A 13,074-nucleotide genomic window follows, 5' to 3' on the forward strand; every position below is an offset into this window, starting at 1 on the left:
TAAAAGCTATTTTGCACTTGTTCCCGTCTTGTTTTCCCTCAAAAAGATGTCCTTGGCTCTTGGGAGCAAAGTATCATCCCCTTGCTAGGCAACCAGACTTTCAATTTGTCCCGCCTCACGCTCTCCTACAAAATCCTTTTGGGGATTTGCGGTCAAAAAGGCAACGAATATTGATGACACCGTTTTCAGCTTTTCTATGAAAACAAAACCAAAAAAATGTGCAGGGCTGGCCCTGAATAAAGATGGCGGCCTATTTCGGGGATTGGAGTTGTTCTTGACTATCCTTGATGTTTTGTTGTATTTTCTTTTTCATTTCAGTGCTACATGTTCCACATGTACGTGGGGGTGCGAGCGGGAGGGGGCATCGGAGATGAGATCGAGGACCCCGCCGGTGATGATTCTGAGGTGGAACGGATTGTTTTTGACATCACATTTTTCTTCTTTGTCGTCGTCATCCTGCTGGCCATCATTCAAGGTGAGTCGCACGGTCAATGGGTCACCATCGCGGACTCGGCGTGGTGGCTCGAGGTAGCAAGACAAAAAATGCTGTCCTTCTTATTCCATCAGCCGCGCCAAGAAAAAAAAAAGACGAAAGCGATGTATGCATAGCTAAAAGTGGGCCAAATGTCACCATTTCTCACATTTTTGGAAATGTTAAACCAATAACCGGCTAGCCGTAAATTCAAACCAGCTAGCTGGCTCGGCGTCCTCTGTGACAAAAAGCTACGACATTTGTTTTGTAATTAAACATAAAAAAATGAATGCATGAATGCATGAATAAATAAATGGATACATTTGCTTTTTTTTCCCTTTATTTATTTTTTATTCAACAGGCTTAATAATTGATGCCTTTGGGGAGCTGCGGGACCAGCAGGAGCAGGTCAAAGAGGACATGGAGGTGAGGCGCGAGGCGTGAGGGAGGAACCGACACACACGCTGACATTCGCCTTTCTCCATAGTGCTTTCAATCCTCAAATAGGGCTCTTACCCCCCCCCCAAAAAAAAAAAAAAAAATAATAATATATATATATATATTTTTTTGCTGTCAGCTGTCAGAATTTGGGGTCTAAGAGATAGAGAAATAAGTGTAAAAAATAAGTATAAATTCAGCCTCTTTTTGCACTTTTAGTTGAAGCGTGACAGTGGCTTTGAAACTTTTGTTCCAGTGCCGTCACGGCAAACTCAACACCGTGACCAAATGCCAAAACACGTCAAATGTATTTTTTTTTTTTTTTTTTTTTTTTAACATTCATTTTTCTCTTCCTTCCCCGCAGACCAAATGTTTTATTTGTGGAATCGGGAACGAATACTTTGATAAAGTTCCACACGGTTTTGAGACTCACACGCTGCGGGAGCACAACCTGGCCAACTATCTGTGAGTTTGTTGCATTTGACTGAAAAATACCCAAACGATACTTTGCCACTCTTGACACTAACTCTCAATTGGAAGGCGCACCGGAGTACAAGGTGCACGCCCAATGAGTAAATACATTTTCCATATTCAGGTACTTATACTTTTTCCATATACAGGTAACATCCGACTTATGACCGCGTTCTGTTCTGACCAAACGGTCATAAGTTAAAATGGTCGTAAGTCGAAATCCATTCAAAACGTTGACTAGGAACTCGGAGGCTAAATGACTCGGAAACTCCCCCTCTGGTGCCATCACACAGTCGATTGCTGTGCGAGAGTGACATGCTGGCTGGCCAAAAGTGTCGTACGCGTTGCCAGCCCGCTAGCGCGTTGCTGTGCCGGGCGTGGTATTAAAATGTTAAAAATAGGGTCTGTCTGGAGGTCGTAAGTACGGGTGGTCGTAAGTCGAGCTGGTCGTAAGTCGGATGTTACCTTTATAAGGTGCACCGGGCTATAAGGCGCAGTGAATGAAAAAAAAATCCAATTGTAATACATAAATATATCAAAGTTTTATACGGTACACCACATTATAAGGCGCTAGAGTAGACGCTGGGGTGACGCACCACTTTTCTACAGGAAAAAATGGAGTTGGCGGCTGCGGATAGTAGTTAGTAGTGCGAGACCTGTTGTGGCTCAATTTGACTTCACATATAAGGCGCACCTGCGTATAAGGTCATCTTTTGAAATAAATCCAGGCTTTCGGGTGCGCCTTATATACCGGAAAATACACCGCCAAAATGGGTGTGTTGGAGATCATTTCATTCAAATTCTAAAATCATCTCATCAAACGGAACAATAGAACCTTACGAGTTGATAATAAAGAAATAATAAATAATTGGGTAAATACATTTTAAAAAAATGAAAAAAAAAAAATCTCCAAAGTAGCTTCGGTTAGCATATTAGCACAAATTACACACAAGTGGGTGTTACACCTGGCCTGCTGGCTTTATCGTCACTTCTTAGCTCATTGTTCTAGTAAATCTACCACTGAAATGAAGGCGCGAATGGATGCATACTAACCAATTCCCAAAATCTCAAATACCGGTTTTGCTAACAAGAACACTAACTCGCACAGATACTGTGAATAGCAGCGTTATTTGTAGCTGTGTGTCTTTGCAGGTTTTTCTTGATGTACCTCATTAACAAAGACGAAACTGAACACACAGGACAGGTACCGTTGGTTTCTCCTCCGTTCAAAAACGTTAGGCGTATCCGTGTCAGTACACAAAGTACAATGATACCTCAGCTTATGAACGCTAAATTTGCGAGCATATAGTCTTGGCTGACAAACTAGTTTTCGGCGGACGAACCAAAGTACACGCAGCGCCACGGTGGCTGGCGGACTAGTTTTTGGCGGAAGAACACCAAACCACACGGTCGAACAGCGCCACAGTGGCTGGCGAACTAGTTTTCTTCACCACCTTTCTTTGAGTGCAGACGTGGATTGTTATCAAGTGGAGTACTTTTGGTAATATGGGACCGAAAAAGACCCCACCACAGGCTAGTGTTAAGTCGAAGAGGACACTAAAGAAAATTATGTTCGTCATCCATTGACAACGACCATCACAAAGGTCAATAAAATGACTTTATTATATAGTACAGTTTATTTCTTTCATTACAATACAATAGCACATTTATTATACATAAAATAAGGTCTATTTTGTGTAGTTTTAAGGCTTACTCTGTAGAAAATGATGTTTCATGTGGACCTGGGAACGGATTATTCTCATTTTAATGGTTTCTTATGGGAAATAAATGTTTGGAAGACAAACTTCGCTTTACACACAACCAATCAAGTTCGTAAACTGAGGTATCACTGTACTGTTTTTGGCATGTGTGCAATTATTATGCAAAGTATAATGAGTCAAAAAATGTCAACATCTCGTCTTTAAAAACATTTTGATTCTGCCAATGAAGTTGCAATTAAATACGAAGAAATGGTGACACATTATGGCTTGTGTTGACATAGGAATCCTACGTGTGGAAAATGTACCAGGAACGGTGCTGGGAATTCTTTCCTGTGGGAGACTGTTTCCGGAAGCAATATGAAGATCAGCTGGGATGAAAGGAAACTATTGGTACATAATGTCCTCCTCGCATATTTAAAAAAAAAAGTTGTATGGATTCAAATTCAACACGCCGTGCGCACTACTAATGAATCTGTTTTAGTCACACAGAAATATTGATCAAATGTTTAGTTTTTTGTTTTTTTCTTTGAAAGGAATATATCCAAAATGACAAACAAAAACAAAAAAATTGACATTTTAAATGGAAAAAAAAATGCCGGAATCAAATGAATCTGTTTCAGTCACGCAGAAATATATCCAGCTTCTATCTATTTGCCATCTAGCTAGCAGCTACCTAGCTAGCTATCTATTTGCTATAAATGTGCTATCTATTAGCTAGCTACCGAGCTGGCTATCTATTTGCTATTCATTTGCTATCTATTAGCTATCTGGCTAGCTAGATAGTTAGCTAACTGTCTAGCTGGCTATCTATTAGCTATCTGTTAGCTAGATAGCTTTCTATTGGAGTTATGTATTAGGGTGTAGAGAGGGAGGGCTTTCATCAAAACAGCTGTCAAAACAAAGTTCCAAAGACCTGCAATCCAAATGAAAGCTCGTAGCCATTTGCGCTCATGTTTTGTGACTGAAGTTATTTGTCTTGCTAATCGTAGCCCCCTTTAGCGCTAAGCCTTCTCCCAGTGTGACATCCAGATAAACACTCTCTCCCTGTGGCATTTGTTCCTCAAGCACACTTTGGAAGGATACTTCTTGCTAGTCATGACAATCGCTTCAGGATCCTGCTAGTCCTTCTCATCGTTTTTGTTTTGTTTTTGTTTTTTGTTTTCCCCCATGCCTCATCTTGGTGTTTTGCAGCCTCATTATAAACCATCGTGTAGCGTGCTGACAGCTCACGTCGCAATGTTTCCACGCAAAATACATCTTCAGCGCTTTAAATATGAGTGAAAATTAACTTTTTTAATCGGTTGTTTACAAATACAGTGGGGCCTCGGTTTACGAACACCTTGCCTTACGAAATATTCGGTTTACAAACGTTAAATTTCTGAAAATTAAACCTTGGCATAAGCACTACTTTTCTGGATACACACGTAGCGCCGCCCCACCACGGCTGGCGGAGAAATCTTTGGCGGAAGAACACCGAAGCACACGACCGGTATAATGTTTGTAATCCTAAGGCTTATTTAGTTAGTTTACTCCATTCCATCAAGCCATCAACGACCTTCACAAAGGTCAATAAAACCACTTTATTATACAGTACAGTTTATGTCTTTAATTACAATACAATAGCACATTTATTATACGTAAAATAAGGTATATTGTGTGTAGTTTATGGATTAGAAAGTAGAAAATGATGTTTTATGGGGACCTGGGAACGGATTATTCTCATATTAATGGTTTCCTATGGGAAATTAATGTTTAGGATACACACTTTTCGCCTTACACACTCTATCTGGAAACCATTTAAGTTGGTAAGCCGAGGTATCACTGTACATGGATATGGCCAGCCGAGAGAGAATCTTTATCGGATTGTGCTCACGTGTCGGCTTTAGTTGCCGTTGTGCAATCTGAGAAAAATACAATTCCGTTTCATAGTCGGAGGGAGGACCAATCAAAGTAATCTAATTGCAAGCTTGCTATTCTTTCCTACAAACAAAATAAAGATATAACATCGTCCCCGCGACAAAGAAATGGGTCGAATTTAAGTAGGTTTATGAATTTTAAATCAATCATTTCAAACTTTAAGAAGTCCCACATTAAAAATTAAACAGTTTTTATTTTAAGGCTGCATTCGTTATTTTTAACTGGAGGTCGCGTTGCGGCACTACAAGACTGATCAAGAGACCGCTAATCTTATCATAACATTTCATAATCATTTCAAATCATACATTTCATTTATAAGTGCTTTTTAAAACGCTCATGGTCACTTTTCAGTCACAGGAGAAGTTTTTCTGTGGGTGAGCAGCGGCAGCCATAAATAGCTAAGAGATAGCTAACAGCCAGCCAGCTAGACAGCTAATAGCTAGCTAATGGATAGCTAATAATAATAATACATTTCATTTTGAAGCGCCTTTCAAAACTCTCAAGGTCACTTTTCATTCACAGGAGAATTTTTTCTGTGGGTGAGCAGCGGCAGCCTCACGCGCCAGCGTTCACTCAATCCAGGAGTAACTCAAATACATAGAAAGCTAGCTAGCTAATAGATAGACAATTGATAGACAGCTAGCTAGACAACTAGCTATACAACTAATAGATAGCCAGCCATACAGCTAACTAGCCGGCCAGTTAGCTAATAGAAAGCTAATAGATAGCAAATAATAATAATAATACATTTCATTTATAAGCGCCTTTTTTTTTTCCTGTGGGTAATCGTACTAAATAGGTAATACACATGATTGTATCACATTGGTAAGAGCTCCGCTCCAGCGTTATAACGCCGTGTGGACATCAGCCAGACTTTCGGTATCTCGCGTCAAAACAAATGTCGTGGGCGTCTGTTCAAAGTGTTTAACAACAGTGTTTCTGCCAGCCGGTCGTTCATTGGTGAAAGAAATGTGACTGAGACGGACAGCTTGCCTGCTTCAAGGGATTTGCAGTCAGTCCGCCTGCCAACACGTGTCACATATTGTTACCGTTGTAGTGGTTCAACCGGCGTCCGGCGACAAAATGGGACCACATTTCATCTGCAGACGCGTGGATGCTATGAGGGGAAACACAGAAACATCCATCTTGTTTACAATTTTTTGGTGAAAACAACTCACTATGGGTACAGTGATACCTTGGCTTACCAACTTAACTGGTTCCCAGAAAGTGTATGTAAGGCGAAAAGTGTGTCTTCCAAACATTAATTTCCCATAGGAAACCATTAAAATGAGAATAATTCGTTCTCAGGTCCCCATAAAACATCATTTTCTAATGTTCGAAGCCTTAAAACAACACAAAATATATCTTATTGTATGTATAATAAATGTGCTATGGTATCGTAATTAAAGAAATTAACTACTGTATAATAAAGTGGTTTTATTGACCTTTGTGATGGTCGTTGATGGTTTGATGGAATGGAGTGGCCGCTTTCATCAGCATGAAACACTTGATGAGGAACGTAGCCTTCTTCTTTCACCATCTTGACGAATGATTCCTTGTAAGCTTTATCGTCAGAACTGGCTGCCTCACCATGACAAATGACACTATGAATCCCTGTACGACGCTTAAAGTTCTCGAACCATTCGTGGCTAGCCTTGAAATCATCAATGGATGACAAACGTCCAGGTTGCCTCTTGACGATATCCGAGTGAAGTTGCCGTGCTTTCTCTGCGATAATTTTACCCAGTTCCTCATCAATTGTGTTCTGTTTAGCTGGCTTGATTACTTTTTGCATCAAGTGTACAGATGGCTTGTGCGGATTATTTGTGGACCCTGATTGACTGGATATTTTAACCTTGCAGTCTACACCCCGGAAAATGCGGTACTCACGTATATTTTTTAACAGTGACGATCCGCTTGACCCGCAAACGTGAACTGATGCGACCGAGTCTGCAGTGATAAATGAACGGCGCCATATTTATCATCACAAAATCAACAATCTACGACTCATGCCCGGCAGCTCTGCATTATTCAAGGCTTTTTTTCCCCTGATAATGTTATATGGCGGCTTCATAAGCAATTGAGACGAAGGGCTTTAGGTTGGCCGCATGACAGATGGAGACGCGTGGACGAATGATTCCACGCGGCGGCTTCGTCCGGGCCGCCCGGAATGGTCCCGTCATTGTGAAGATGTCGCCTCTGCACCCTTTCAATCGAGCATGGAAACGTCATCCGCCGTGTAAATCAGCGTGAGATGACGAGAGGGGTGGCGGGGTACGTGTCGTCCCCCCAACGGCACTTACACCTGACGCTGAGAGCCTTTGAATCAAATAGGAGTCGTCTTCTCTTTGATTTCACTTTAGTCAGCCGGCGGACTATTTTTGATGCTCTGCGGGGCCTCGCGCTCACTCGTGCCTTTCAGATTAAGGCCCGGATTGATTTTTGTTTTGGCTTTTATTTTGATTTCCCTATCACAACCCATAAAAGCAATTTCTCATTAGTTTCCATGTAGAGCGCCGGTGTCAAAGTTAAGGCCCCGGGGGCCAAATCTGGCCCATCACGTCATTTTATTTGGGCTTCGAAATGAAGGAGTCGTTTTCAAATTAAAAGTGAAAAATAATGACCAGATGTGTACAGATTTGCCATCGTTAATTTTGTACTTTTTGAAGCGTCGAGGGGAAAAAGCCCCCATTTCAAGCTCAGATAACTCCAGAGCCATATACCTTAGGAATTAACTGTTTCTTTCTGATGAAAGAAGAGAGTCGAATGTTTCTTACACTGAATTGAATGTTTATGTAGACCTAAAAGTCAATATTTGGTGAGTCTTGCATTTTGATTGAAAATGACAAAAACCCTGGCACTGGAGTAGACACATTTTTGTCTCTCTCTATCTCTGTTTCTCTCTCTGTCTCTAACTCTGTCACTCTTGTTCTCTCTCGTTCTCTCTGTCTGTCTCTCTGTCTCTCTCTCTCTCTCTGTCTCGATATGGGTATAGATCTAGATATAGATATAGATATAGATATAGATCTAGATCTAGATATCTGTGGATATCCTAACAGCCCAATGCAGAAAGTCTGAACCGAATATGCTGAGTGGTGGACCAAGATGGAGTTTCCCTTCCGCTCTTGCCCCCCCCCCCATCCATCGGCAATAAATGACACCCCCCCCCTTCTTCCCCCCAGATAAGTCATGACTCAATTTGAAATGGGAAACGACTTCATTTTAATGACCCCCCCCCCCCCCCTTTTAATCCCGTTCACCAGATACTCCATTCTCCTTGCTGCAATTTTTTTGGATGAAACACGATAAGAAGACATTAATGGTGCCTGGTAATGTTTTTCCCCTTTTTGGGGGGGGGGTCATGAATTATTTATTTTCAAGCTCTTCACGTTCCATCCGTAATGTCGTGCGGAACTGGAGGAAAAAAAAAAAATCAAAGCATTTGGATGCCTTCTTGTCAGCAAGTTCCAAGCTCCAATTTGTAGCCTTCCCAGAATGCATCTCTTTTTCAAAATGTCTCATTCAAAAATGTGTTTGCTGTGCCCAGTGCGTTACCGGGCGACGTCGAAGACGGATGGATCTCTTTGGCATCAATGGCAACCCCTTCTGTCGCCCGCTATCTCAAGGTCACGGAAGGGGCTGCATGGTAGCCACGATATCGCACGTCATCGCTACACTCTGCTCATGATCTGACGCTAATCCCATCCAAATTAGCATCTGAGAAGCGCTTGACGCTAAAAATCCTCAAGTCCGCTTTATCCATATTCAGGATTTTAGTCTTTCATCTCTTCGGGGTTGCTCCAAAATGTGTCTTTATGATACGTAGCGGTCAGTGGTTTCTATTTATTTCTTTGTTTATTTAGTTGGTTAGCTAACAAGCTAGTTACATGGTTAGTTAGCCAGTCAGTTCGGAAGTTAGTTAGTTGGTTTGTTGCTTAGCTAGCTAGGTAGTTAATTGGTTAGCTAGCCAGCAAATGAGTTGGTTAGCTAACCGGCGAATCCGTTGGTTGGCTCATTTAATTAGTTAGTTAGCTAGTTAGCAATCTGATCCATTAATTTTACGGTACTTGTTATGGAAAGAATTTTTTTTGGGGGGGGCAACATCACTTGTTAAACAACGGCAGGCATTTTCGGCCCCTTCTTCTTTCATAACCCATGAGGATAAAAACAATCTACCTGCATTAGTTGTTCTTTTTTTGGATGAGACAGTCGTTCCATGTAAAAACTAAAACGATGCAATTCGAATCCCTCTTGTGAGCAGGTGTCGTCAAACCCAAAAGACATGAAGTCCCACTCCGACTCAATATGGCCGCCCTGCCAAAATGCGCAGTGGTGGGCGGAGATCAGATTTGCATGTTTTAGCGGCAAAAAGTCAACAGAGAGCGAAATTTGCCAGTCGCCGTCCTTGCTAATCATCTGGCGCCTCCGCCTGGGGATCGATTCGGGGCCAGCAATGTCGCCCGCTATTTCAACCCGGCAGCGGATTGGCCACCATCAACATTCGGGCAAAATAGTCCCAGAAATCAATCCATTTTGAATCATCTGGCAGCCATTTTGTCCCCATAAAAGGCTTTTAATTTAGCCTGGACCGCCTCTGCTGATTAAACGGGAGACGTTCTTCTGGGGGGCGTTTGGTTGGCTTGCTTTTTTTTTTTTTCTTCCCCGGAATGAGAAAATGTTCCCTTGACCGAATCATTGAGAAACAAGTCACATAGCATATAATCAACTTGCTGAAGACGGACGGACGGACGGACGGACGGACGGAAAGGCATCCTGCTGCATTCACAGCCTGTGGGCCGACGTTCAATGGAAAGAAGCAAATTAACAACATTGAAAAAATGTGAATCAAATCATAACAATAATAATACATTTTATTTCTAAGCGCCTTTCAAAACTCTCAAGGTCACTTTACACTCACAGGGTGGGCAGCGGCAGCCACACGCGCAAGTAACATAAAGTTAAAAAAAATATATTAGTTAGCCAGTTAGCTAACTATTCTGATGAAATAAGAGTGTTTCTTATGCTGAATTGAATGTTTATGTCGTGTTAAAAGTCTATTGTATGGGTCCTGCAATTGGAGTGAAAATGACAACAACCCTGGCACTGGAGTGGACACATTTTTTGCATATCGTTTGACACTGAATGAGTTAAAATGAAACATTTGAAGCCCCCAAAAAATGCTCATAAAAATAAAAACGACATTGTCAACGATAAGCGGCCGTCGACGCTAAAGCGCCGTCCGCGATGCGACTTCCTGTTTGTCGCCAAATTGGGTTTATTGCGTCCGCTGAGATTGGCGTTGGGATGATTGGCACAGGAGAAGATTAGAACGCCAAGCGCCCGCCGTTGCGCTAATTGGGCCGCTCGCACGTCCCAAATTGGAGAGAGAGAAATCAGATCTGTTTGTCTTCCTAATAAGGATACCCAAACAATGCACCCCCGTCTCATTTTTTTTTTTGCCATGTTTGTTTTGCTCGGGATAACAGTTGATTCATTTGAGAAAAATAGAACTTATTTATGTATGTATGTTTCTTTGCACATTTTATTTCACTTTTTAAACGTAATGAGTTGGCATCAACAAAAATTCAAGGAAGGGACTTTCTTAGCTTCTTAGATCTCAGCCGGCAAGTTTTTTTACTTTTTTTTTCTGCCACAAGGTGGCGTAGCGCACGTTCCCCTTGCGTCCATTTCCAAATGGAGCCTATCAGCCAATCAGCAGTCACGATTCTACCATCTTATTTTTGTGGGCCTGCAACGCACTCCATAGAAGGCTTCGTGCTCAAAAGCTGGCTAGCTATTAGCTCTGTAGCCGTTAGACCTCAGCTAATGTTTTTCCCTTCCACGAGGGGGTAGCATTTCCCTTTTGTCCACGTTAGCGCTTTGTTACAGCTTCCGCTTCCGTTAAAGCGCAAAACAAATCAATATGTATGAATTGCATTATATTTTGTACAGCTGCTCCCATTTCAAGCTCAGATAACTCCAGGCCCATATAACTTCGGAATTAACTCTTTGTTTACTGATGAAAGAAGAGAGTCTAAGGTTTCTTGCGCTGGATTGAAGGTTTATGTCGTCCTTACGACCAAACGGTCGTAAGTGGAAATCCATTGAAAATGTTGAATAGAGACTCGAAGGCTAAAGGACACGCAAACTCCCAATTTTTGGTTCCATCACACGGCCGATTGCTGTGCAAGTGTGTGACATGCTGGCTGGCCAAAATTGCCCTACGCGTTGCCGGCCGGCCTGCTAGCGCGTTGCGGTGCCAGGCGTAGAATTAAGAAAGCACATTTTGGAATTTGGGCAAATATGGGCTAGCAGACCGTGATAAATTTGGCCCGTAATCCTCCTGAATAAACATGAGCAAATCCTCCCTTTTGGAGGTTAAGTATCACGCAGAGCGAACCTTCCTGCCCACTTTATTTCCCCCGTTATCTGATATTCTGTTGACACTCCAAAGATGGGCGAGGAGGACGGATGCCATCAAGGTGAGCGTCGAACCGGCGCCTGGGTTTTATCGCCGTGTTCACGCTGCTCTCACCCGCGAGTCAGACGGTGTGAAATTGCAGGAATTGGGGAAAAATCCAGGTGAGTTGCTCTCCGTCCGACCGTGTCCGACTTTCCGACCAACGATGTGGGAAAAAGTCACTCTTGTCCGTTTGACTTTTGAACACTTCAGTCATGATCGGGTATTTTGCCACTATTATTATTATTATTAGCTATCTAGCTAGCTGGCCGCCTGTCTGCTAGATATCTATCCAGCTAGCTAGCTATCTATTAGCTAGCTGCCTATCTATTCGCTATCTATTGGCTGGCTAGCTATTTGGCTATCTGTTGGCTATCTAATATCTAGCTAGCTGGCTTTTTATATAGTTGAGTTATTCTAGTTTGAGTGAACGCGGGCGCGTGTGGCTGTCGTTGCTCACCCACAGAAAAACTTATCCTGTGACTTTAAAGTGACCTTGAGTGTTTTGAAAGGCACTTACAAAAGAAATGTATTATTATTATTAAGTAATGGATTACCCATACCGCCATTTTACTAGATCCGCATCTGTTTGACCCCTTTCTCACCTAGCTTAGCCATTTTATGTCATCCTATCAACACGTATAACCCTAAAAGACACATGCGTGTGTGTATGTGTGTAAAACAGGAAGCGTGCCGCGAGACTGAACAGGAAACGGTGAGCCACCATTTCTCGGGTCCGTGCACAAGAAGCAACTGTAATTGGCTTCCACACATTCCTGTCAGGATTAGCCCTGGTGACATATTTGTTTATTAAAAAAAAAAAAATATATATATATATATATATACTATATATAGATGTTCAAACAGTAGATTGTGGACCAGAATTGAAGCGGATTTACAGTACGTGGGACAGGAGATTTGAGACAATGTCTTTTTGTCAATGGATGCTTGAGCTTCGGGTTTGCTTTCAACATTTATAGCTTGTAGCTGACGTGCACATTCCACCATGATGTCTCTGATTCACTGGTGAAAAGGAGGCGTACAGCCTCTCCTTTTTCATCTAAAACTGCTTTATACAACAAAGAGGGTGTAGAAAGTGCTTAAGATTGAATGACTGTGTGTCTTTTGTGTTGTGTCCCATTATTTATTTAGGTTTTGTCGTTTGTTTGACTTCAAGATGGCGCCGCAAGCGTGACTGCCTTTACAGCAGTTCCTGTATTTTGTTTTTGCTGCTGCAAAATGTAAATTTGTCCACTGTGAGACAAATAAAGGCTGGTCTAATATAATGTAATGTAATATAAATTATACAGTATAACATTCATTTTATAAATCATTTCTGAGTTTAAAGTCAAGCAAAAACGACAACCGGCGATTGAAAATCCCGACAAGTGTTCCTAATGGTGTGTCCGACGTGGAATCCCGGGTTGGCGATTCCGGTCCTGGAAGGCCGCTATCCCGCATATCCTCCATTTCTCCCTTTTCCGGGACACCTGGTCCAAACAATCAGGTTCGAGTTCCGGTTTATGGAGAACTCGCTGATTATGTGATCATTTGAGTCAGGTGTGTCGCGACGGAGTGCTAGAAAAAGAAGCGCG

At 42.1% G+C, this 13,074-nt stretch overlaps 1 protein-coding gene across 1 annotated transcript in view; it reads left to right on the forward strand.

The window, feature by feature from the left end:
- ryr2b (ryanodine receptor 2b (cardiac)) overlaps positions 1-5,292 on the forward strand; it is a 74,042-nt gene extending 68,750 nt beyond the window's left edge. Inside the window, exons 94-98 of the mRNA XM_089012623.1 lie at positions 319-475; positions 834-898; positions 1,275-1,375; positions 2,534-2,585; positions 3,384-5,292. Of these exons, the coding sequence (XP_088868749.1) occupies positions 319-475; positions 834-898; positions 1,275-1,375; positions 2,534-2,585; positions 3,384-3,479 (471 nt within the window). The 3' untranslated portion in view covers positions 3,480-5,292. The remainder of the gene's footprint in view (positions 1-318; positions 476-833; positions 899-1,274; positions 1,376-2,533; positions 2,586-3,383) is intronic.
- Positions 5,293-13,074: the final 7,782 nt, after the last annotated feature.

This window comes from Hippocampus bargibanti, linkage group LG13 (genome assembly GCF_051943395.1).
Source record: "Hippocampus bargibanti isolate YZ-2025 linkage group LG13, ASM5194339v1, whole genome shotgun sequence".
Taxonomy (NCBI): Eukaryota; Metazoa; Chordata; class Actinopteri; order Syngnathiformes; family Syngnathidae; genus Hippocampus; species Hippocampus bargibanti.